We start from the raw sequence: 27,277 nt of genomic DNA, 5'->3' as shown, positions 1-27,277 counted from the left end.
ACCTGTTTGTACAGGAACAGACGTGTCACCATAAGAGAACAATAAGGTAGAATGGCTGAGATCTTGTATTTGAGGGGAGTGGGAGGGGGACATGTGTTTATGCCATTTACCCCATGATGAAGTAAAATCAGCTCAGCTGGATAAAATGTAAATCACGTGTTTCTGAAGCCTCACTGAGAAAAACATTTGTAAGCAAAGTAATACGCATCTGCAAGGCAGGAGGCTGCAGGGGGGCGCTTGCTAATGAAAGCGTCTGCCCGCACCACATCTTCCGGGGTTTTTCAGACAGGCTGACTGCGCCATGAGCATTTCTGCAGTGAAATGGACTTCTCAGTATTTAGTGAGCAAGAAACCCTCCCCCCCACTATAAACACAAAATAAAACAGCTTTTCAAATGCATGTAGTGTGGAGAACACACAACTTCATTAAACTCGCTTGAAGTGAAAACGGAGACCATAGAGATGTAATGGATGGATATTATTGCAGCAATGTCATCCTTCTGTATTGGCGAATGTGGGTCCAGTTAAGAGAACGTCCAGTGTTTCTTTGGTGCGGGGGTGTTAATAGTAAAAACCCAGGGTGCTTTGAACAGGACAACATGAAACTTTTAGGCAACCTGCTCATGAAAACAGCATGAAATGAACCAGTTTTCTACCCCAAGAGCGTAACCCAGAACCCCATTTTTAAAAAAGCAATCAGCGTCGTAAGTCACCATCCATGCTGCTTTCTCTTAAAAATATGGCAACAAAGATGAAAAACCACATTAAAAATGTTCATATCCTGAATGAACAAACAATGATTTCGAAATGTACAGTTGTGCTGTAAGTTTTCTATGCATTATGTGACCCAGAGCTAAACACACACGAACAAAACTCTGTAGGGAGTTTAACCAAATGTGAATCGTGTGTGTTTGCACCACTGTCCAGTCTGAATTATTAGCAGCTTTCTCCCCATCCTTGCCCCTGATCCGAGTATTCCAAACTTCCTCCTCCAGGAAGTAAAAATCTGGACACTACTGCAGGGCCCTTTTTCTTCACTATTCAACAATGCAGACAGAATTCAGAGACAGCAAGTGCCCTTATGGAATAAGTCAGAAGCGTAGGTCTAGCTAATTTACAAAACGTCACCGTCACAGTCATCTTGAGTAAATAAAAAGGTTCTTCCGGTTTACAAAATTAAAGTCTGACCTCTTGCATTCCAGGCACTACTTAACTCAACATGTAAGGGTTACTACAGCATTGGCGGGGGAGGGATTCCTTCCGCAAGGCCTATGATCCTTCCCACGTGCTCATTAACGGTGTCCAGTGTATGCCTTGAACCAGGACGTCACGGAGGCTGCAGCAGAAGAGATCATTCCACCTGCACTGCTGCTGGCGATCGGCGGGGAGGCCTGCGTGCTCTGACTCTGTAACATCTCTACCGGCTGAGAGGGGATGTCGCAAAATCTAGGGCTTGGCAGATTCTCCCAGTCCGTCCCTAGGTCAGTCTCTTCATCGCTGACGTGCTCGTCTCCACTCTCATCCGTTTCACCAGCAGCACCGGGATCCACAAACTCCATGGAGTCTTCGAGATCAGCACTTATTTCAAATGGCCCAGACCTGTGAACACATCGACACAATCCCATCAGCCCCCACAGTGGAAAACAGCAGAGAAACTACACCTTGGGTACATTGGGAAGCAGATGAAGGCAAAGTAAGAGTGTAAATCAGCTATATTACGTGGTTACCATGTCTCTATTAGTTGGCTGAGAGAAATACTCAGTGATGACAGCATATGCTGAGGAAATGGTGAGTGATATTGAAGTTTTGGTCTACAGAGCAACCAAGAGGGAGGAATTTCTAACAGTGCTCTGCTTTGGACTTTGAAATATTAAAAAAGCCGCAGAGAAATTATTCACTGACAGCCATGATGGTGGAAATCTCTGACTGCTACAGAACTGCTGGTTTTTTAATTTTTAAAGCTAGCTCAGTATAAAATTAAATATACTAGGATGTGTCCAATATGAAATTACCCACTGTAGATCTCCACCATGTACAAGATCCAGGACAAACACATAGGTGGAACTCAGGAGCCCGTACTTGTAAATGTATTTGCTCAGTCTGATTGTATTGTTCCGTGATGCCACGCAAGATGCATGGGTTGATTTTCTGCCCCCATCTTGACCTGAGAAGACCAGGAATGGCCCTCTAACTCCTATCTCCTTCCTGGTGTGCACAGGGCATCGAACAGCACAGGTACCCTTAACCCTGGCATTTCCAAATTTTAAGTCTTCACAACCTTAATGTTCTTTTAATGTAGTTTCTTTTAAATATAAATTTCCTGGATTTTTAGAAACCCAAACTGAAAAAAAAAAAAATACAAATTCCATCATCATGTGGAAGCATGTTGACTCCCACATGGCTCATCAGCAAGGTTACACCTCTTGATCTTTTTTTTTTTGATAAGCTAAACAGATTGATCTCTTTATGTCTCTCATTGTAAGGCATTTTCTAAAGCCTTCAGATAATTTTTTCGCTCTTTTCTGCACTCTCTCCAATTCTACAACATCTTTTTTAAAAGATGGACAGAATTCTCTGACATACAGGTCCCCAAATGCTATCCTCCCCCATTTCCACACTGGAACCATCTTGATTGCCACAAAGGAACCCCTCTGGTTTGCTGGGTCAGCACCTTCCACAGCTGCAGTGAAGCAGGATCAGCCCCTCATAGCGATACTAACCATGACGATAAGTTAAACCTTTAGAATTTAAAAATAAATTCTACATTATGGAGACAAGACACAAACGTTCCATCTATTTACCTGCCCAAGTTTTCAGTGTCTGGACTGACCAGGTACATCAGGTTCCTGAGTGTATGTAGTGGATGCAATAAATCTAAATTTACATGCTAGAAAAATGGAGAAAGAGGAAAAATAGTAGTTACTGGAGGATCCTTATAACTTCAGTTATTTTAAAATATGTTCAAAGAATCTAAATATGTATTCACCAGACCTGAGAAAAACAAAGATAAAGGATATTGGCATTCAGCTTCTTCACTGCCCGAGTAAACTTCCGCCTGCTGAGGTTCTCGCTACAGAACTCGCTGTTAAAAAAAGAAACACAAACACACACACAGAGAAAAGCTGTTGATACTGTCTTGAGCCAGTAACTTGATCTTTATTTCAGAGCACTCTGTTGGCTTATCACCATATGCTTACAGATAAACACCCCCATGTTAAACATTTGTTTAAATCCATCATAGCACCAGTGTCTAGAGCATTTGTGAGAACACATATCCTCACCTTGCAAGCTCACTAATTTTTACCAGACAACACCCATTTGGGGCCAGATTCTGCCCATCTTATTCCCATGAATAATGCCATTAGCTTCAATAGAAGTAAGTTAGGAGCACAGAAAGGCCATTAGGGCCAGAGAGTTTCTCTTAGCAGTCTAAACTTCTAGCTTTAAATACTGAAAAAGTCTCTGTAGCTTTTGGTTCAGACCTCTGCAGGGTTGACAGAGCCATCCCCAACCTAGGTAGATAAACTGAGCTCCATACAGCCTGGTGGATATGGAGCCCATCTGCTCTGCACAGACGTTAAAGACTCAATGGCACTTCTGAAAAAATTTGGAGTTTGCACAGTGCTTCCCACTGGTTTGGCTCCTCACCCCAGAGATGGCTGCACTGTAGTGGCCCAGTGCGTATTATAGAGCTCCACACTTCAGCCCTTTCTCAACATGACTAGTACTGTGTCACATGACTAAGTTGTCGAACTGGGCCACAGAACTGAAGCTCTGTGGGTTCCTTTAGGATGAGAGGCGCTCTATTAATCCTAGGTCATACTGCGTTCCTAAATTGAGGTCACTGAATGTTTGCAGTGAAAAACAACAAATCTGACCTATGCTGAAAACTCTGGGCTCTCAAAAACATATTAACTGGACTTCAAGCCCCTATTTGCCCTCCCAAAGACAAGTAAGTTGCACAAAAACGTAAAGCCATTACAAACCAGCCAGCCCAGGTAACAGCTTCTTGTAGGTTATGCTCACAGAACAAGAGCGAACTAAAGTCAGCTCAAAATTGGTCTGTCATTCAGCTTCTTAAAAATGTGGAACCACTTGCCTGTTACACAACTTCTTGGGAAGATTTACATCAAGTATATGAGACAAAATGTTAACGAGTTGAGTTGCATAGCACAATGCAGCACTGATGGTATAGGCAGGATTATTATGCTCCATATCTAAAAGAAATAAAGAAATCATTCCATTATGGCTTTAATCATATCCAGGTTGATCTGTTAATGAAACAGACCCAAGACAGCATCATTTATCAATATTCAGAACCTTGGGAATCCAATACTCAGTCACAACAAGGCTGGGAGAAGTTAGTAGAAAACAGTAATTCTTGGAATATTTGTTACATTTGCTTTACAGCATGTAAACCATGTTAACAACAACTGACATTGTTTTTCTTCTACTACACTTCTGTATTATATATCTCACTAGCGTCTCCCCACCAGAAGAGAATTACAAAGATTTGATCCCTTGATGAGCAATCCTTCATCTCCTTAGGACTATGGTGAAATGGCTCATTTGCAGCTACAAAGCTGCACAAAACCATCTGGGGAGGTCTCAGTCCTGAAGTGCCTTCTGCTGGCCGCACAACTTACAGTTCTACAGACTGAGCCAGATCACGGAGAAAGTCAATAAAACTTTGCTTCTTACCTGGTCCTTGTGTAGTTTTTTTCTCTTCCACCCAGTTGTAATAAGCTGAATAGTCTCCATTATTAGGAAGACTTATCCAAGGCCCTGCAATGCTGATGCTGGTGTCCCCATTGTGGTCATCACACACCCATCTCCCAGAGAGATACGTAGTTCTCCTGGCTTCTGCAAGCTTGCTCACAGTGCTAGAGGTCATGGCATTGTCACTCTCAGAAGAAACATCTGCAGGGTCTCTGAAAAAAACACATTGTTACCCAGGGTTTTTAGAGCTCTTTAATACAGGCAATGGGTTTGGCAGCCATTTAATCACATATAAAGGACAGCAAAATTCCTGAAACAATAACCTGCAAAAATCTCTGCTCCCAGGATAACTGTTCTTTGCATCTTCTGATCAACAGTCCCAGTTTTTTGTTTATTTAAATCTTCCAGTATATGTTTTATTTGATGGGTCTATAAAGTTTCCTTTTACATAGTTTCAACTTTCCGTATTTTGTTCAATGTATCCACTGTAACAAACGCAGTCAAACTCTTTGGGTGAATATGTGAACTTGAAGCGGCTAGCTTTGCAAAGGCTGTACAGGGGATTCCCCAGCCCAGCCCACGACTCTAGTTCAGCATGTCACTTAAATACATGCCGGACCAACTACATGAGTCCTCTCACTGATTTCAGTGGAACTATTCATGTCCTTTGGGCACATGCTTAAATACCTTGCTGAATTGGGGCCTACATGATGACTTCTTACTAAGGGGCAAAAGGTTCATAACTGGACAAGTACTGAAATATATAATAAGTTGTTTTGGAAAAGAAAGGTTTAGAATGTAATGTTAGAAAACAGTGTTAAAATTAAGTGTACAATCCACTTACTATTTATGTCCCTGTGACGCATGGCTAGAAAGGGTTAAACATCCTGCAAAATAAATAACCCTCAAAAGACATGTGGGGAGATAATGTTTGTGTTTTTGTATATTTACATATGTATGAGTAGGATGGACAATGTAATCAACAGTCCCCAGTCTATGCTGTATTCTGATAATTCAGAGGTCAAAAGAACATCCTATCATGTAAATGAATTGTAAACACGGGATATCTCAGTATTCATCTCTCTTTGAAATGTACTGTGAATGGTGGAGGAACGAGCAAATGGTCTTATGTTAATTCGTATAGCTAAGTACCGGTGACGGACCTAATTAACTTTTGTTCCCTGAGGAATTCCAACTTGTCAAAAAAGACTTGAAATTGTATAAAAGATCCTTGGGTCCTGATTCTGTCATCTCAGATCTGCTTAGACTTCATCGGGGGAAGTTTGAGTCGCAAGACTGAGGTCCCAGTTGTGCTGATACGCCCTGAATATGAGATTTGGACATTGGACTATGACCTATGAACTGAATGCTAAAGGAACTTTTTGCAACTACGAAGCTCACCATCTCTGCTATGAATCTGCACCTCAGTGAACTGAACTCATGTCTGTCTGTATATTGATCTTTTAACCAGATTCTCTCTCTTTTGTTTTTTAATAAATTTTAGTTTAGTTAATAGGAATTGGCAGTAGCGTGTATTTGGGTAAGATCTGAAACATTCATTAACCGGGGAGGTGACGTGTCCGATCCTTTGGGATTGGTGGAACCTTTTCTTTTATATGATGAAATAAGATTTACAGAAATTTTCATCAAATTTGACATGGGTACCTGGATGGAGGCCTGAGGCTGGATCACTTTAAGGGAACTGGTTTCAGAGTAACAGCCGTGTTAGTCTGTATTCGCAAAAAGAAAAGGAGTACTTGTGGCACCTTAGAGACTAACCAATTTATTTGAGCATGAGCTTTCGTGAGCTACAGCTCACTTCATCGGATGCATCCGATGAAGTGAGCTGTAGCTCACGAAAGCTCATGCTCAAATAAATTGGTTAGTCTCTAAGGTGCCACAAGTACTCCTTTTCTTTTTAAGGGAACTGTGTTGTCTGGACTTCTGAGTAGCCAGTGAGGTAATGAAGCTGTTTTATGCTGGCTTGGTAAATCTAGGTATCGGAATATTCACTAGCTTTATGGGGATTGTCTACCCCATTTCTCTGCAGTTCACCCTAATTGAGTGACCACAGCTGGCTCCCCCCTAGGACCCCGGTCACAGTCCCCAGTATGCCAGTTTGCTTGATTATGCCACAAGATACAGACAAATACTTAGAAAGCAAATCTATCAACTCGTGTTCAGTTTTCTGTCCCAAAAAAAATTTCTGTATTCCATACCTCATGCCAGTCTTCACTTCCTCAATGGGAAAAATGACAGACGTTAGCTCCAGGATATGTGACCGTCGAAGATTTGCCAAGTGTTCGTGTTGGCTTCTCAAATCGTAATTCTTTTTCTCCACCAGGTCTCCGAGCTTGCGGTTATGTCTCTGGATCTTCTCTTTCTTCTCCTGATGCCTCTGAGCCCTGCGGTAAAGCTTCTGGTTCTCATCTTTAATTCTGAGAAGCCCCTCTGAGCCTATGAGAATAACAGCAGGTGTTATCCTTGGAAAATGAATGATGTAATGTAGCTCACATGGAGGGCGAGTCATAGAGTTTAAGGCCAGAAGGTGCCACCCAATCATCTTGTCTGACTTCCTGTAGATCACAGGCCACCAACACCACCCAGCAACAGTACACTAACCGAAATTACACCAAAATATTATAGCCCTTCCGAGACTGAACTATTATTTGTCACAGGCAAAGAATAGGAGGGACTGAGGTGCACCAGTGTCTGCAGATCCTGCAAGGAATTAAGTGAGATACACCCAGATAATCCCAGCAAGTGACCCATGCTCCATGCTGCAGAGGAAGGAGAAAAATTCCTAAAGTCACTGCCAATCTCAGCTGGGGGGAAAATTCCTTCCTGGGCCTACATATGATGATCAGTTAGACCTTGGGCATGTGAGCAAGAACCAGCCAGCCAAGCACATGAGAATGTGTGTGCTTGGTGTTACCTTAGAGCACTGGTCTACACCATCCAATGTCCCCAAACCCCCCAGAATACACAGGGGCAAGGGGATCCTGTGACGGTGCCCCCCATAAGGCTTTATGGAAATATGCTTATGAATATATATGACATAACTGGAATATGTTCTATGCTACATATGCCATGTAACATATTTATGTAAAGGTTATGATCTACTGAATCTATTAATCCTATTTGTACGCACGTATCATTTTTGTATTCGAAGTTATGAATATTGGCCGTGTACTGCCTTGATTTCTAAATAACCTTAGTAGAGCATTTGGTCAGTTCCTGGAGAAAGGAATTCACAAAGTTAAGTGCCCAATCAAGAAGCACTTAAGGAACAATGTATCTTGAAATACTCCATTCCACATAAGAAGTCTTTCTGGAGACATTCAAGATACCATGTGGGCAATGGCTTCTGCCTGTAAAAACCGTGAGTCATGCATGGACATATGACTTGCCCAGGTGACTCCAGAACTCCATCCTGGAGCTGGACTTTGCATAGGAGAGCAGAGGGGGTCTCCACCCACAAGACAAAGTTTATTTAAGCACGGGGGGGGGACCCCCTCCATTTTGTCTTCAGCTGGCTAAGGAGATAGCCTCTCCACCCCCAAGGATACCTGAAAGAAACTGGAACAAAGGACAGTAACTACAGGGGGTGTGAGTGCTTGCTGGACCCAGACTAGAAGGAGATCAGTCTGTAAAAGAGAGCTTACTGGAACTGGTGAGGTTTTTATCTGTATTCAGTTTGATTAGACATAGACTTGCATGTTTTATTTTATTTTGCTTGGTAATTCACTTTGCTTTGTCGGTTACTACTTGGAACCACTTAAATCCTACTTTCTGTATTTAATAAAATCACTTTTTACTTATTAATTAACCCAGAGTATGTATTAATACCTGGGGGGGACGGGGGGACAGGGACACAAACAGCTGTGCATCTCTCTCTATCAGTGTTATAGAGGGCGAACAATTTATGAGTGTACCCTGTATAAGGTTCATACAGGGTAAAACGGATTTATTCAGGGTTTGGATCCCATTGGGAGTTGGGCACCTGAGTGTCAAGGACAGGAACACTTCTGTAAGCTGCTTTCAGTTAAGCCTAGAGTTGTTTGGGGACGTGGTTCAGACCTGGGTCTGGGTTTGCAGCAGGCTAGCGGGTCTGGCTCAAACCAGGCAGGGCACCGAAGTCTTAAGCTGCCAGGGCAGGAACTCAGGGGCAGACGTAGACTTGGCACATCAGGTGGCAGTTCCCAGGGGGTTTCTGTGATCCAACCCGTCATCCCTTCCTGATATTTATAGAAAACCAGATACTGACAGCTTATTTTTCAAATTCTTTAACAGTTCCCCCCTGCTAAGTGGTACAACCTGTCAGTGGTACAACTTTTCTGAATGTCTATAAACAACAGATTGAAATTGACACTGAGCTTCTTCTATACCTTCTGTCCAAATATTTTCTGGACTTTGAGCAGGAATGTCATGCTCTCCCAATTTAACTAACTAGCTGGTATAAACACTTCTACTTATGTAGATTAAATGTAGAAATTAGCATGACGCAGTCTCTATGCAAAAGAATAAATGGACACAAATCTGACATCAGGAATCATAACATTCAAAAACCGGAAGGAGAACACTTCAGCCACTCTGGCCACTCAGTAAAAGATTTAAGGGTGGCAATTTTGCAACAGAAAAGCTTCAAAAATAGACACCAACGAGAAACTGCTGAGCTTGAATTAATATGCAAACTAGATACCATTAACTTGGGTTTGAATAGAGACTGGGAGTGGCTGGGTCATTACACATATTTAATCTATTTCCCTAAGTTAAGTATCCTCACATCTTCTTGTCAACTGTCTATATGGGCCATCTTGATTATCACTACAAAAGTTTTTTTTCTCCTGCTTATAATAGCTCATCTTAACTAATTAGCCTCTCACAGTTTGTATGGTAACTTCCAACTTATCTGTATGTGTGTGTGTGTATATATATCTTACTATATGTTCCATTCTATGCATCCGATGAAGTGGGCTGTAGCTCACGAAAGCTTATGCTCTAATAAATTTGTTAGTCTGTAAGGTGCCACAAGCACTCCTGTTCTTTTTGCAAAATGAGTGTGAATCACATCTTTGTTTAGAGTTTGTGCCATCCATCTTTGCATTGGTACCTATTCTTTGACTTGTCACAGGGCGTATGCTCGCTCAGGGCATGTGGATCCCAACACAACAAGCCTTTTATTACTGCAAAGGATAGCACTGAACAATACCTTATACTGTCAAACAAACTATAACATGCTAGCATCCTCAATTACTATAGCTGCCTGTATTCAGCGTGTGAATCAGACACACCAAGCCTCAGAAACTTGGTTTCATGAACACCTGTTAACAAAATAATTCACTGCAGAAAAGAGCTTTCACAAACATATGGTGATGGAGACTTAGTGATGATTATCAAGATCTTTAAAGAAGAGGCTTCTCAGACATGTCTTAAATATTAAAGGCTTTTCCTTTAGCAAGCTAATTTAAACAATAGCCCTCAGATGACAATGAATTTCATTGTCTATGGTCTCATTAGCAACATCATCAACCAGGTTTCATTTTTTAGTAATTTGAATAATTTTGGAGACATTTCTTAGGTTTCTTGGGGAATGCTATCCTGGCGCAAGATAGTTGTTTGGTCAGGACTGAGTCCTGACATTTTATTATCATTTATGTTGCTTGTGAAGCACAGAAGATCCTGGAGTGATAATTCTGTGTGAAAAGGGACAGACTCCCTATGGTGTTTACTACTGAAATTAGCTGCCTCGTATTATTTAAAAAACTCTGTGTGTTAGAAAGATCATCAAGAAAATATCGGAACAGACCATTCGAACGGCTGACCTACAGAAAATCAGAGCACAAAACAAGCAATGAGTCCAATTTGTGGAAACTATGGAATTAATCTTCACTTTCACATCCAGCCTGGAGTGCTTTCAGCTTTACAAAATGGTGAAAAATGGACTTTTGACTGAACTGTGGGAAAACGGACTTTTTGCTCCAGCAGCGCAGAAAATCTGGATTCACCACCAATCAGACAGTTCCCTCCAAACATTCTCATGCCATCAACACAACCTCTAATAACAATTTAGACCCGACCTCTCAAACATACCTTTTAAATAATTAAAGAAAACCACACAGATGGAGAAAAAATTCCACTTTTACATACGTGCACTGCATTTTGAGAGCTATTTGCCTGTTACAGGTTCTGCCTTTGTCTTGCACCACTAGAGCCAATAGTGGCATGTGAAAGAGAGAAGGAGGGGGATGTACCATTCCAACGTTGAAACAAGTTCAAAAGTTGTTAAAATTACCAGCAATAATGACTTAAGGGGAGTATCTGACTGAGCTTGATAAGTTTATGGAGCAGATGGTGTGATGAGATTACCCACAATGACACACGGCCTATCCACAACGGCTATTAGCAAATATCGGACACCTCCTGAGCCAGGTTTATACAATCATTAAAAAGTGTCCCCCAGATTATGTCAGACTAGCATGACGTCCCATGTTTACCCTGCCTGACCAATGTAAACACAGTCACACTAGTAACTGTCCCATAGAACACGTGTCAGGTATTTGAGCCTCCCAGGACACTTGCCATCCTGACCTCCGGTCCCCGCAGATATTTTAAAAGCTTAGGGCCTGATTTTCAGAGGGGCTGATCACCCCAGTCTATCACTGTCAACGGGAGAGACAGATGCTCAGCATCTCTGAAAATTAATGTTCATTTCTGAAAACTTGAAGAATTTCATGTTCCAAGGTCAAAACTACTTCAAATTCCTAAAGAGGCTGTGAGGACTCTCTTCCATCTGGGAGGGATTCCAAGATAGGTGCTAGATTTCATTAATAGCCCCCTGAATGAGATCCTCTGGGATCTGCGTGCAAGAATAGGTTTCAAGTTACTAACGTAGGGGTGACTATGCAAATGAGAGTATGTTAGTACAGCAGTGACTATGCGAATACGTTTTTTTAATTCTGAGCACAATCTCTGAGCTAGACATTTAGAGAAGCCTCGAGCAGACTAAAACTGAGCTGAGCACTCAAATGTAAACAGCGTTTCACGCTGTCTCCTGAAACACTGCAAATCTCCCATCTATGTAAAATCATTAAAATGAAAGACACAGAAGGCTAAAGCACAGCTTTTACTCTGGCAAAATCCCCTTTGACTCCAGTGAGAGGCGTGCCACCCAAGTAAGAACTTCAGGATTTGCCTCCAAATCAGGCACCTGATGTGGGCTAACGTTCACTGAGAACTACATGAAATTTAGAGCAGCTCATGAGCTGTTTGATACTCTTTATCAAAGTGGCAATCGTCAGGAGTACCAAGCTCTGGAATCAGTCATTCTTGGAGATACAGCTGAAAGACGGAATAGGTTGCTAAACATTTACTCCATTCAAGCTGTCCCAGAAGGATTTTAACATCTACTCAGCTGAATAATACATATCTACTTTAATTAAAACCCAAACTTAAAAGTGATTAACAAAGATCACTCACTATCTCCACTTCCAATAGACCTTCCTGTATTTATCTCCCAAATAAGATCATACATCAGGTTTAAGAGGGGAGGGTTTGGCAATGCACTTTTTTCTTTTAAGCTAAAACTCAATATTACATGGGTTGATGCTCTCTCTTCAAAGCAATACAGGTATTACAATTGGCAGATACAGAGACACTACTTACTTCTTGTCATTTCATCATTCTCTTTGCAAATGGTTTGTTTCAGCTGCTCAATCCTCATCTTGCAAGACATTATTTTCCATCTCTGAAAAAGAACATGCAGTGATTGCATGACAAAAACGAAATTTAATCCATCAACTCGAAATTAACAACACCGACAGCTATAACTCAGAAGTACTGGGATATTTTTAACAAAGTCAGATCCCAAGAATTTCAAATAGTCTCATCTCTATACAGAAGAACGCCGTAAGCAAACAGAAGCTTCCTACAGTGAAGTCAGGCAAAATCAAAGGGATACTGACTAAATACATAACCAGAAATGATGAATACTGGTAGCTTTGAAAATTCTGTGCCTCCAAAATCAATTTAAGTTTTGCTGGGATCATGTTTTTCAGGCAGACAGTACACCATCTCCAAGTTAAAATGAAACAATAATCTGAAAGATCTAGGAATACAAAGAGTTTGAAAACTATGAAGACTTCAAATAACTCACCAGCTGATCAGTTATCCTTTTCCCTTCCATAGCCTTTAAAACACTACGGGAAAAAGATCATAACTGAAGATTAGCTGACAATCAGGATTACATGTGACAAATACAAGAGGTTAGAGAGAATGTTTTATCTAAAATTGTTGTAATCAACCAATGACAACACTACCAAGAACTAAAGTATAACTTACTGGTTTTGGAATTCACTCTGTTTGGTTTTGAGATGCTTTAACCTCTCTTTCTTGTCTAAAAACCTGCAAGAGAATAGATTATATGTTTATTGATGTTACGAACAAAGTATTTTATACAATGAGATAATGCAAAGTATCTGAAACATTAATAAAAGAGCCCTGAAGTTTAAAAGCATCTAAATCCCCATTGTTTGTCTTAATCTCAGGAAGTCATGGCTCATGTGAAACCTTACAGAATTCGAAGAGTAGGTCTACTCTGCAATCATGAGATGCAACTGCAGCTTGTGTAGACATACCGGAGCTAGGTTTAATCTGACTAGCCAGGGTACTGCAGCAGCGAAGCTGCAGCAGCATGTGCTTCAGCATGGATTGTACTAGCTCGCCTGGAACTCTGGGTAATTTCTTGCAGGGCTAGCCCACATTATTACCCAGGTTTCCGGACAGGATTTTACAACCCGCTCTGAAGCAAGTGCTTCAGTATGCCAGCTAGCTAGGTTAAAGCTTGCTTGGGTAGGTCTACACGAGCTGCAGTCACACCCAGTGATTGCAGTGTAGACATATCTACATATCCTAGGACACACTGTAATATAACAGAACCCATACACTGCAGAAACATCTGCTAGTTTTCCATCAAGCCCTGTCAGCATTATCCTTAATTACAACTATTCTCAAAGGTTTACAACTCAGCAATAAGTTTTGTTTAAAAACAAAACAAAACAAAAACAAAAAAGGCATACAAATTTCAAAAACTCTCCAGTCATTTAAGATATAAATGGAACTCAAAAAGTCTTTCTGAAATTCTGAACTTAAAGCGTACCATTTCATACAGCTTTAGTGAATTAGTTAAGCAAGTCTATTCTGATATTAAAAGGCTATATTTGAAAAGCAAATGTTCATACCTTATGCCTACAACAACCGTGAAGACACAGAACCAACAGTTAACAGGGGAGTAGCAAGAGAAATAACTAGGAGGGTTACTCTCTAGTATTCTGTCCGTGTGCAGATACTGGACTTATTCCCAGGTATCTGCTTTGGCATTGTACCCATCCTGCCCCACATCTCAACTGGGCGCCATACGCTAACATTCCAATCCAAAGATAATTCCATAGAGGATCAAAAGTTTTCATCAGGAAGGTGCAGAACTGCAATTTTTCCACCTTATTCAAAGTCCCACATTCCCCTCCCTCCCCACTCATTTATTTTAGGGAGTCAAACTTTTGCACTGCAAGGACATCCTCTTAATAGATATATGTGGCCCAGGCCCCCGCTCCTTCCCTCCCACTCATGATGGTATTACATTCCTCTGGCAACTTCAGCTAACACATGCAGGGAAAAGTAATATTACTAAACTCTTGGTGTAGTTTATTGTCTTTAAAGCAAGCTTATCACTTGCCTCGGCCTCCTCTCCTTCTCTCACCCCGTCACTTAGCTCCTTTCTCCTCTGGACGCCATGTCCAGCCTCCTCCTGATATACTATACCTGATTGCCTCATTCCTTTCTCCCTTAGATATTCTTCTCCTGCTGGTGGCTGGCACTTTCATTCTTACTGAAGTATCAAGATCTGAGGGAGGTTCCTTGTTTCCCCTCCTGCCCCTCCATAGCCCTATCCCCAATCAGAAGACTAAGATGCCACCCTCTCACAGCCAGCTGGCTCGAGAGGCCTTCTTGCTCGTCTTTACACTGAAGAATCTGGACACCTGCAGAGGATTCTTGGAACAAATGGAGGAGCCAGTACCATGCATCCAGCCAGCTTTCTGTGGCCCACAGACCACAGTTTGGGAGCCATGGATTTATAGTAGAAAAGCAGTGGTCTCCTTACCAGCAACTTTTTATTAGTTTGAGAGTTGAAAAAAAAAAATCATGGTTACTGTTTCCAGTATTGTAGTCAGGTTTCCAAGCCTGTGACAAACCTCAACTACGCTTCACAGTGCTGCCCTGATCTAAATGTAGGCTAAGCACCCAAAGGATCAAAGACCAAGGGCAAGTTAATCCTTCACAGGTTCGAATGTTCGGATGTCTCTTTGCCTGACGACGTGGATTTGATTTGAGACAATGGAACGGTGTAAGGCTTTCTTTAAAATGCTGAGAGTTGAGAGCTCACGGATATAGTGTAACTGTGGGTTTAGACAGAGTTTATTCAGCATTCCTGCTGACAGACTCACACAGTAAAATGGCACCAGAAATATTTTTAGTCAAACAAATATGTGTTATTCTCTAAGAAAAATACAGGAGTGCTACGGAAGCTAGAGGCAGATCATGAGTTTGAGGAATGTGGTATAACTGGCATTCAACCTGCAAAACTCAGCACATTCATCCTTTCGGAACATTCCCAATCTACTAGAGATCATGAAAAATTACACAAGGGGCATTGGACTAGATTTATGTTTACCCTGGAGAAATATACAGGCTTACTGTAACTCTGACTTTTGGCTATAACCAAATGTAACTTTGCCCAAGGACACACTGCCCAGCAATCATGCATAGAGGGCTTATGGCAATTCTGTATTTTTATAACTAAATTAACAGGTGATGGAAAAAAGGAAAACAGTGCTGGAAATCTGACAAAACTAATTGCAAGCATCATGTGTTTCACTTTCAGGAAAATGAAGACAAATTGTTATGTATTTGGAACTTACTTCAGAGGGGAACTAAAAATAGGAGGGGAATGAACAAAATGTAAGGCAGCAAAAATTGTAGACTACCACACACACTCCATCAGTAGTGTCAAGGAGCTCACACAGATTTATTTAGCAGGTTTCTTCAAAACACAAAGTTCCTAATTTTAATATATATTAAAATATATAACACACACACCATTTTAGTTTAAAAGGAAACAAGTGTAACTTTGAATGAACAGTTATAGATATTCCTATTACATATAACTGAGACGATGTAGAATATATAAAGTTGTACACCAAATCTATAAGCAAATGAAGGTTTCTCTAGCTTCAAGTACCAACAGACACGTCTCTCTAAGTATAAGTTCCTCTGAATTATTTCTCTAGCGTCAGCAATCATTAGAAAGAAACAACTGGAAAAGATCACTGACCTCACACTTGGTAAGGCAACTCACATCTTTTCATGTATTTATACCTGCTCCTGTATTTTCCACTCCACGCATCTGATGAAGTGGGTTCTAGCCCACGAAAGCATAGGCCCAAATAAATTTGTTAGTCTCTAAGGTGCCACAAGGACTCTTTGTTGTTTTTACTTATTAATTGGTAAGTGCTCAACAGCAATGACAAAAGTGGGAATTGATAGAGATAGCTGTCATTGTATCCATTTGTTATACTAAAAACCTACACATTTTATGAATATTGTGTACATCTGATTGTATCCCTCTTCATGTCACTTTTCTTCAGGGCAAGGAAGATATTTTTGTTTGTATTTGTATGGTGCCTAGCACAATAACACTCTGACCCTGATTGGCACCCACAGCTATGACAGGCCCTGATCCTATATGCACACACATATATACTTAACTTTGTGTGTGCAAGTAGTCCCACTGAAATGTGTAAAGTTAAGGATGTGCAGGTTTACAGGATTGGGGCCTAAAGTATTAAATAAATAATTAATATACTTTTTACACTTACTGAATTCCTTAATTATACCACTAACTTCTGAGGTGGACAAAATTTAGTTCTTTACCTTTACCTCAACTCCTGGGAAATGTACTCTCCTCTTGTTGCATGCATCCTGGAGGAAGACTATACCTACCAAGTCCATATTTAATGTGAGAAAAGGAAAAAGCTTTTTTTGTCCCAGTCAAAAATGTAATTGCAAATTTTCATTACATTTCAGTTTTTGTATTTTCGACCAGAGCCTGTAAGTTTCCAGGAAATAGCAAATGAATACCTGCAGCATCACTGTCATAAGAGAATTTTTTTTAAAAAAACAAACAAACATTGCCCTTATTCTTTCCAAGTCAGGTAAAGATAGATTATTTGACAAACTGGCAAACAAGCATTCTAGGCTGGCAAATAGTAATGGTGTCAAATAGTGTAAAATGAAAGGTCTCTTTTGCCAGAAAGCAATGATCATTCAGTTTCCAAAACAACAGTCAGTTGCTTGACTTGTCAACTGATGCAAGGAACAGTATTTTGAATACAAGTCCAGTTGAATATTGACTGCCAGACCAGGATGGAAGAATTGCCCATCTACTTGAGTTTCCTCCTTCTAACCATGGAACAGAGCGCGTGCGTCCGGACCAGGCACTGCTACGCAAGATCTCCGAACAACGGCGCTGGGACACACCGTCACCTGGAGTGGAGCACCCACAGGGACAGCACTTGACAAACACTCATTAATTCCAAACATGCACTGTATGTCACCATAAATAAGGCAGTGAGTTTGTCACGGAGGTCATGGATTCTGAGACTTCCCAGGACCTCCGTGATTTCTGCAGCGGCCGGTGCGGCTGGCCAGGGGGCTGCCTGAGGAGCTTGAGCAGCCCCTGGGCCAGTCGCACTGGCCCCTGCTGGGGCAGTCTCGGGCCACCCCAGCAGGAATTTGGGGGCGTGTGGGAGGGGGCTCAGGGCTAGGGGTTTGGGCGAGGGTGTGAGGGTGTGGGCTCTGATTGGCGCTTACCTTGGGAGGCTCCCCGAAAGCAGTGACATGTCCCTCCCTCTCAGCTCTGGTGCTGCCTCCACCTGCAGGCGTACTTGTATATAGTAGAGGTGATGGACAGGTCACAGGCCGTGAATTTTTGTTTACTGTCTGTGATCTGTCCAGGACTTTTACTAAACATACCCGTGACTAAAACATAGCCTTTACCATAAACCAGGACTTACAGAAAGTGTACTTGCTTAAGACACCCAAGTTAATGCTTGGCTGTGGCGTTTGTCATGTGGAAACAGCATTGCAAAGTTTTCTGATTGACAGGTCTGGTTAACTTCCAGAAAAATTAATCATCCATGCTCAAATGTAAGGATGTTGGCATGGATTTCAAACATGCCAAGATGCCCTATATGAATAATGGAAAGAAGGATGTTGGTGTTTATATTACTGGAGGACTTCCGGACACATCAGTCTTAATTATAATTGCACTTTAGTAATTAACCTAAACAGAGCTTTAGTCTCACACTCAAAATTAGGTATGACAGTTCCTATCAAGGATAAGCATTATCTTCCAGTGTGAGCTACCATTATATGTAATTTTTGCCAGACATATGAACAACTTCAATCCTATTATAGTTTAAACAATTAGTGTATAATATTCTCCAGCACTAAGCAGTCTAAAAATGATATGAAGCTCAGTGCTGGAATATGAAAAGTGACTAATAGCTTATAATGCTAAATACTCTAGAGTACAAGAAAACTAATAATAAAAATTCCAGTCTGGAATGAATAGTGATACATTTATTTTTAACTTCTACCCCTCCAGCCCTTCCCCCCCCCAAAATCCCGCACTGATGTGTTTAATCAGTACAAACAGTGGGACCAATCCTACTCCAGTTGAAAAGAATAAGTGTCACCAACTTCACTAAAAGCAGGTCTGGATCTCGTATGAGGTACACTTCTCCTCTCTCTCTCTCTCTCTCTCTCTCTCTCGTTACATGGGTAATCTTGAAGTTGAATTACCCAGGTCATGCATAGGACTGATAGGAGGATCAAGGCAAGGGCCAGCTGTGTGTCTTGTATGGCAGTGAACAAATTGCTGGCACTAAACTAATCTAGGCACTACTGCCATACAGATAAATTAATAACTAATAATAATAAAGGCTATGGTGACCAGATAGCAAGTGTGAAAGATCAGAACAGGAGGTGGGGGGCAACAGGCGCCTATAGAAAAAAAGCTCCAAGTATTGGGACTGTCATGATAAAATTGGGACATCTGGTCACGCTAAAAAAGGGACACAACTTGAAATCTAGTCAATTAAAAAAAACCAAGTTAAAAGTACTTCCAATGACTGCACTGCTCCGGAGTGTATCTGCCAATTTATGGTGATCACATTTTTAGAAATCCTTCTCTCCTCATCCCATTGCTGTGTGAAAGACTCACACAAACAGCAAAAACTGAAAAGAGGAAACAATGAAAGAAACGATCCACAAAATGCTCTCAATTTCGGAAACTAAAATAAAGACTACTTTTCTAGAAGATTTCAGTTAGTCACCTTAGGTGTTACTTGTAACAACAGTAGGTACAACTTTTCAGACAGAAAAGTGATTTTTTGCAGTTGATGGTGTCCTGCTAATCTTACAATAAAAAAGAATGACAAGAAACACAAGAATTATTAAGTTACGTTCATACTATTCAGTCTCCTGCTACAGAGATGAATTCACATTAATTCTAGGTAGTGGATTAAAAAGAAGCTGTTGTATTGTGGCCTATGGCTACACAATACTGGATTGTGAACTCAGTGTTTGTGTAAACAGACTGGATTTATCTAAAGGACAGCTGCCACTCAGAACCTTGTGCACAGCAGTGAAACTCAAGAGTCATGCTGGTGCCTGGTAAAGCTACAAGCAGCCACAGACACAGAAACTGGGGGTATTCAGAGGGGAAGACAGCCCCCAAAACAGAGGCTGCTAGAGGAGTAGAGGAGTGGAGACCTCTCTACTGATGCAAACAGAAGGCAGCGAGAGAGGAGACAAAACTCCTCCTCACTTCCAGCAGTTGGAAGGACATAGCTCAAATTTATAAGCCTCTTTCTCACCAAAGATGAATAAGGAAGATGGAACTTCCAAGTAAGATCCAGAGAGAGCATTATGACAGAAATCTCAGCACCCATCATATCACATGGGAATGGAAAGGACAGCTGGGCTTTTCATCAAAGCATTGGCTCTGGAACATCCAAAAGGGCGCCCACACCTTTGTTTTTTCATAGCCACTTCCAAAGAGACTGGTATCCGATAAACCTCTCAAGCCGTAGCAATTATGGAAGGACAGCAATCACTCTGTACTAAAGGCTGCAGCTGAGTTTCCTGGTCTTGGTCAAACTCTTGATGCTAGAAAAAGGACAGAAGCCCCCAAATGCCCATTTAAGTTCCAGACTATCAAAATGAGATGATCACAGAAGCTGTGGGTAACCCCTAACACAGCCTTAAGCAAATGTTAGTTTCCATTTATTTTGGGAAGGCTAAAATATAGTCAATTTGTAGTTCTATGACACTAATAAGAGCAGAGATCAGACTAAAGCCCCAGTCCTGCAATATGGTTAACATGGGGCTTCCTGTACCCACACATACCCCACAGAATTCATTATGACTATAATATAGTGGCATATAGGTTCCATTAAGTGGATCAGTTTGCAGACCAGGCCATAAATGGACTTTCTACATTTAAGTTATATTGGAGAAATGGTCACTTTTAGCTACAAGAAAGGTCCAGCATATGATTATGCACTAGTACAAATCTGCGTGAGTCAATATCTACAGAACATTTTTTATACTTAAAAAGTCAGTAAAACATCCTGAGTGAAGTGGCAAGCGGTGACATGAATGTGATTTCAAGATCAGTTGGCTAAGAAGAGATGCTAATTTCCTTGACCAGTCTTAAACCAAATGTACTTGGTATCTTTCAGCCAAAAGTAAAGACCCAAGCATACAAACCTGTTCCTGACCTTCCCAAAATAGTTCAAGAAATCACACACAGCAGCTGCTAATGATGCCTCAGCTAAAGGACTATAAATATGGTAAGAACATATAAGCCAAAAATTGGGACAATTGTGGCCAAAGATGAATGAGGAAGATGGCACTTCAAAGTAAGGTCCAGAGACAGACAGTGCTGTGCAGACTATTTATCGGGAATCTCAGATGGTCATCTTGCAGCAGGTAAGATGCCTCAATAGTTGAAAATATATTATGGAAGTGCATAGTTAAACCAGAACATTGTTTGCAGCCTTAATACTTATTCAAATAACCTTCCCATCCATCCAGCTCTTAGCAGGAAAGAACTATTGGGTCTGAATTTTTTATTAAGTGAACAATATAATATTCGGACAATTTTAAAACATGTAAGGTCAGAACTGTTTCTATGGAAAGGAATAAATATAAGGTTTTCAATCAAAACAAGGTGTCTGATTTTAGGAGTTTACTGTAGAATTTTGAAAATCCATACATATGTGCATTTTAAATAGGCCACTACACTTTTGTTTCCCCCTCTGAATATTTTAAAATATATTTCCATTTGTCTTAGTTATGCAGTGGTATGTCATGTCATTTGTTATCGGATGCATGTGTTGACACACCTTTCACAATCTCCCCAGCAGGCGGAAGAAGGGAACGCAAGACCCCTGACACAGCCCCATCTCCTGGCAATCCCTCCCACTACACCCCCCCCCCCAATCTCCTGGTTGGGGGAAGGAAGCTCAAGATCCCAGCTGGCGTGGAAGCTGAAGAGCCCCCAGACCCCCCAATCTTTCCAGCTGGGTGAGGAGCAGCTCAATGCCGTCCAACCCTGTCTATTGACCAGGAGGGAGATCAGACCCCCCGCCTGCCCATCGTCCCTGGCTGGGAAGGGAGACTCAGGACCCCCCCCCCCCCCCGCCTGCCCATCTCCCGGGCCCGGAGGGGGGGGTGGGAGCTCAGGACCGCCCCCCCGCCTCCCCATCTCCCGGGCCTGGAGGGGGGGTTGGGAGCTCAGGACCCCCCCCCCCGCCTGCCCATCTCCCGGGCCCGAAGGGGGGGTTGGGAGCTCAGGACCCCCCCCCCCCATCTCCCGGGCCCGGAGGGGGGGTTGGGAGCTCAGGACCCCCCCCCCCGCCTGCCCATCTCCCGGGCCCGGAGGGGGGGTGGGAGCTCAGGACCCCCCCCCCATCTCCCGGGCCCGGAGGGGGGGTTGGGAGCTCAGGACCCCCCCCCCCATCTCCCGGGCCCGGAGGGGGGGTGGGAGCTCAGGACCCCCCCCCCATCTCCTGGGCCCGGAGGGGGGGTGGGAGCTCAGGACACCCCCCCCCCCATCTCCTGGGCCCGGAGGGGGGGTGGGAGCTCAGGACACCCCCCCCCATCTCCTGGGCCCGGAGGGGGGGTGGGAGCTCAGGACCCCCCCTATCTCCCGGGCCCGGAGGGGGGGTGGGAGCTCAGGACCCCTCCCCGTCCATCGCCCCGGCGAGAGCTCAGGACCCCCGGCCCCCCGATCCCGCCGCTACCTCTCGGAGTCGCGCCCGTCGAAGAAGACGAAGTCCCCGCCGCGGACGCACTTGGCGCAGGTGAGGCGGCGGCGGGTGGTGTTGCACAGCGGGCACCGCTCCACCGCCACGTAGAGCCCCTCGGCGTCCTCCTCGCCCAGCGCCCCCGCCGCGGCCCCGGGCCCCCGCCAGCCCGGCTGCGGCCAGCAGCCGCTGGGAGACGCCATGACGGGCCCGCCGCGCCGCCGCTCACGTGGGACTTTGTTTTCAACCGCGGGCATGCTGGGAAAAGGGGGCGGGGCCGGAGGCGGGGCGAGGGGAGGGGGAGGGAGTGAGAGGGGGAGGGAGAGCGAGAGGGGTGAGTAGGGCGAGCAGGCGGGGGGGGTGAGTGGGACAAGCAGTGGGGGTGGGAGACAGGGAGGGGAGAGTAGGGCAAGCAGGCAGCGGGAGTGGGGCAAGCAGTGGGGGAGGGGGGGAGTAGGGCAGGGAGGGGAGAGTAGGGCAAGCAGTGGGGGAGGGGGAGTGAGAGGGGGAGGGAGGCAGGCAGGGGGAGAGTGGGGCAGGGAGGGGAGAGTAGGACAAGCAGGCAGCGGGAGTGGGGCAAGCAGTGGGGGAGGGGGGGAGTAGGGCAGGGAGGGGAGAGTAGGGCAAGCAGTGGGGGAGGGGGAGTGAGAGGGGGAGGGAGGCAGGCAGGGGGAGAGTGGGGCAGGGAGGGGAGAGTAGGACAAGCAGGCAGCGGGAGTGGGGCAAGCAGTGGGGGAGGGGGGGAGTAGGGCGGGGAGGGGGGGAGTAGGGCAAGCAGTGGGGGAGGGGGAGTGAGAGGGGGAGGGAGGCAGAGAGGGGGGGAGTAGGGCAAGCAGTGGGGGAGGGGGAGTGAGAGGGGGAGGGAGGCAGGCAGGCAGGGGGGGAGTAGGGCAAGCAGGCAGGGGGAGAGTGGGGCAGGGAGGGGAGAGTAGGACAAGCAGTGGGGGAGGGGGAGTGAGAGGGGGAGGGAGGGGAGAGTGGGGCAAGCAGGCGGGGGGGTGAGTGGGGCAAGCAGTGGGGGAGGGGGAGTGAGTGAGAGGGGAGAGTAGGGCAAGCAGTCGGGGAGGAGGAGTGAGAGTGGGGCAAGCAGGTGGGGGGAACAGGGAGAAGGAATCAGGCAGGCAGAGGGAACGGAGAGGGGAAGTGGGCAAGCAGTGGGGGAGGGGGAGTGAGAGTGGGGCAAGCAGTGGGGGAGGGGGAGTGAGAGTGGGGCAAGCAGTGGGGGAGGGGTGAGTGGGGCAGGCAGGGCGAGGGGTGGGTGCGGCAAGCTTGAGGGAGGAATAAATTGAGGGCAGAGAGCCTGTGGGGCAGGATTGTTGGAGCAGAGGGCCCCATAAGGGAAGGGAGGGGGGATGGAGAAAGGGGGCTGTAGGGCACATGGGTTAGGACTCAGGCTTGGCTGACTAGGGGCAGCTTAGGCAACAACATGCCTAAGCCAAGCCAGATCCCTGCATGGAGACAAAGCCCTGTTGGGTATGGCCACCTCTGGTGATCGCTGCCCCAGCTCCTGCCAGCCTCTGATTACACAGAGAATCTGTTTCCTTCAGAAACAGAACAGGTTAGCCATGCTGGTTGTGGGAGACTTGCTTGAAAACATGAACACCCACAGCTGTGCCAGTGGTAGACAAAGAGAAACTAATTTGTTTTTTTGAAATGTCCTGGTTGTTGAATGGTGGGACTCACTGAAAGACAGTGGGGTTGGCAACAGTGGTGTAAGATATCTGTATCCACACCAACTGGAGAATGCCCTCACCTCCTCCATGAAAACAGAAGCCCTGTGTTTACTGTTCTGCAAGTTAGGTAGCCTCCCATCCTTTCCTGTAACAGACTTCTCTTGTTTTATACCCAGGAGTTTAGTATATGACTGTGTAGCTTAAGGCAGTGTAGGGGAGAGTCCTTAAATAAACTTTTATGATTTTCATACTCCATTCTCTTTGAAGTGGAGTAGCAGAGGCACCCTTGCTGCGTTGCACACACTCACCTCCTTATTAAAAATAAGATGACCAGTTACAAAGGTTGGGGGTGGGAAAACTAAGAGGACCACTCTATCTGCCCTAGGCCTCTGGAACTGCCCCTTTAATAAAGGTAGAACCCACAGGAGTGCTGCTTACAAGTTGGTCTTTATTTCTTAACCCTACTCACAACATAGCTCAGGCTTACAAAAAGTTATTTCTCTGGCCCCTGACAGATCAATACCACCACATTTACAAGTACAACAGGATCCCCTTTTTATTTGAAAAATATAGTGTAAATAAACCTATCCTTCCTAACTTTCTGATCACACAGCTGCTTGTCAAAAGAGCTCCTTCAAAAATAGCCTTTTTTGGCCCCTAGGATTCCCCACAAGAAGGCCTGCATTTGCTGGAAAATAAGAGACAGAGTGAGTTTGCATAACTTGCACCGGGAACGACTTTCTGGATAGCCCAAGAAAACACAGCCAATGTCTTTAGTTTTGTTGATATGGCTTCTGTCCCTGCTGTATGTACTTGATGCAGACAGTTTATCATCAAGCGTACCAGCCATTGGATTGAAATCTAACTCGTGCACTTACAACTGGGTTAACTATTAGGCACTTTTGTCCTCTATTCCAGTTAGGATGACCAGATGAGTGTGAAAAATCGGGACCAGAGGTGTGTGTGGGGGTAATTGGTGCCTATACAAGACAAAGCCACAAATATCAGGACTGTCCCTATAAAATTGGGACATCTGGTCATCCCAATTCCAGTTTCCTAGTTTATAGATCTTTTGCAATGATTGCAGGGTTACATGTCTTTAGTGCAAGATACCCATTGGAAATTGGCAAAAGTATTTTCCTCTTAGGTCAAAGCCACTAAAAACTGCTGACCCTAATAGACTATTGCTACACTGCAAAATGTCTTAGTGCTCAGCATGGATCTCTTATATCCAACAGTTCTATTGTTTCAAGCTGTTGGAAATATGTACTACTTTTCTAGTAACACATTTGACCGTACATAGTAAAGTCTTGACGTGGTGTACTTGTACCGATATAATAAAATTGCCAAAATAAGTCAGTCATTAATTATGGACCAGCTCATCTAAAATCCCATGACAAGCAAGCAATCTACTGTTTATGATGCGGTATTCATTTTTTTTTTTAAATAAATGGAACCACCTTTGTCTTGTCCACTAACTGGACTTTCCCCATTTAGTTCAAGCAGATTTGCATTTGCACCAGCATTGGATCAGGAATCCCATTTGGTTTCAGTTGTGGTTCTCCATTCTGTTCTTCAGTTGATTGCAGAATTCACACTAATACTTTATCTTCAGCATCATTCATGCCTGGCCAGAATAGGACACCGTGAGCTCTGTTGTATACACTTCTCAATGCAGAGCATGTCTGGGCACTAGGCTTATTTCTGATCTAGTACTGTATGGTATCATGACAGCATCCAGAACATCCTCATGCTTTTTTCATGCTTTGTGTGTATAAAAAGATCTTCTATGCTTTCCACAGTATGCATCTGATGAAGTGAGCTGTAGCTCACGAAAGCTTATGCTCAAATAAATTGGTTAGTCTCTAAGGTGCCACAAGTCCTCCTTTTCTTTTTGCGAATACAGACTAACACAGCTGTTACTCTGAAACCTGTCAATTTCATCTCTACATCCCTGTATGTTTTGAGGTACCAGGGCTTCCCCATTCCAAACCAGCCATTCATCTAGAATCACTCTAAAGTTCTTTAACTCAATCTTTCCAGTTAAGTGACTCAGTACTACCCAAACACAAGTGACCTTTCCAAAACAAAGTCTGACAGACTCCTCTTCCTGCAATTTTGTTGCACTATTTATAGGCATTCTTGAAAGCATATTTCCTTGCTCCGGTTACAGGACATAAGTCAGGGCCACAAAAAGTTTTACCATTTCACATGACACTGCACGACTCCCCGCCCATAGCTACGGTCATAGCCAGCATGCAAATAGTGATCCATAGTAATAATCTCAGTCAAAATCCATGTACATTTCCTCCTCCACAAAACATTAAGACTAAGAACTAAACCAAAAAGAGAAAATATAATCCGCTCTGAATTAAAGAAAGACCATCCCCAAGACAGAGCTTAAATAAAGTTCAGTGTACAAGGCATTTGGAGGGGAAAAATAAAGCAGTTGAATTGCTACAAATCCCTAACAGAACCTGGACACTAGTATACTGCTTCATAAAAACAAAATAGGTAGAACCAAGACAAACTTAAGTTTTTATTTTTTTTAAAGACAAAAGCTGGACAATATCAAGAACTTAAAGAAAACAACATACCAATTAGGCCTAATTCTAATTTATGAGGTACCTTGTCTACACCTTAAAGTTTTGCTGCCTTAACTATACTGCCATAGTTAAAGCAGTGAACACACCATCATGTAGATAGTTATACAGATATGAAAGTGTTGCTGGTATAACTGTTGGAATAAAACTTTAAATATAGACAAGGACTGAGGCTGCTTTTCACTTTCAAACTCAGAATGCTTCTCCCAATGCAAACTAATTTGCAACTACTTTAAAGCTACCAGAAATTCACAAACTGGATTTAATGTAACCAAGAATCAGGCCAAGAGTTTTAAAGGTTATTATTAGAGAGCCAGGAAATTGTAAGCTAAGGTTAAACTGGAGAACATTTAAAGTATAGAAATTCACAATTCAAATATTGCTCCTAGAGTAGAGAATGGGAATGGAAAAAAGATCTCATCAAGTTATCAGGAATGAGATGATTTTTCCATTAGCGATGAAAAAAACAACAACAAACTATGCATGACTCTAGGAGATAGGAAAGGCTTCAGAAATAGTATTGGACTGTATGGCAACTTGACACAATCCAAAATAGACAAAGTTGAAATGGGAGATAAAACTCCCAGACACGATTGTTAAATCTTATCATGGGCAGAGGCTTGATATACTGCATCTGCTGTCTGATACAAGGAGTGGACACACACACTCACACAGGGAAGGGTAGAGAAAGCTTCTTGGCAATGGGTTGTGCTTGTCTTCATTTCACAAGAAGGCACTCAACAGTGACCTCTAGTGGCTCAGTAGAGTGAAAGCTAATACCAGCACAAGCTTTATTCTCTTTGCAACTAGAGATGGTGGGGTTTATCCTAGTTGCAGTTAAATGAAAAACT

The 27,277-nt window shown here is 43.5% G+C and overlaps 1 protein-coding gene across 1 annotated transcript; it reads right to left on the bottom strand.

The window, feature by feature from the left end:
- Positions 1-88: 88 nt before the first annotated feature.
- On the bottom strand, positions 89-22,393 carry ATG14 (autophagy related 14). The gene is made up of 10 exons (XM_073350055.1): positions 22,148-22,393; positions 13,059-13,121; positions 12,874-12,916; positions 12,384-12,465; positions 6,938-7,175; positions 4,701-4,930; positions 4,099-4,216; positions 2,991-3,081; positions 2,801-2,886; positions 89-1,598 (listed from the first exon to the last, which is right to left on the bottom strand). The coding sequence occupies exons 1-10, from the start codon at positions 22,351-22,353 to the stop codon at positions 1,292-1,294; spliced, it is 1,464 nt and encodes a 487-aa protein (XP_073206156.1). The 5' UTR covers positions 22,354-22,393; the 3' UTR covers positions 89-1,291.
- Between the last annotated feature and the right edge of the window lie 4,884 nt (positions 22,394-27,277).

Source organism: Lepidochelys kempii, chromosome 6 (genome assembly GCF_965140265.1).
Source record: "Lepidochelys kempii isolate rLepKem1 chromosome 6, rLepKem1.hap2, whole genome shotgun sequence".
Classification (NCBI taxonomy): Eukaryota; Metazoa; Chordata; order Testudines; family Cheloniidae; genus Lepidochelys; species Lepidochelys kempii.
The sequence above is the reverse complement of the archived record's forward strand: the minus strand, read 5'-3'. Positions and strand labels throughout refer to the sequence as shown.

Coding starts and splice junctions, on each gene's coding strand:
- ATG14 (XM_073350055.1), bottom strand. CDS start 22,353: ATGGCGTCTCCCAGCGGCTGCTGGCCGCAGCCGGGCTGGCGGGGGCCC. Junction 12,466..12,873: donor AAAGGATAACTGATCAGCTG/GTGAGTTATTTG, acceptor GTTCTTTTTCAG/AGATGGAAAATAATGTCTTG. Junction 4,217..4,700: donor AAAAACTACACAAGGACCAG/GTAAGAAGCAAA, acceptor TATTTCTTTTAG/ATATGGAGCATAATAATCCT.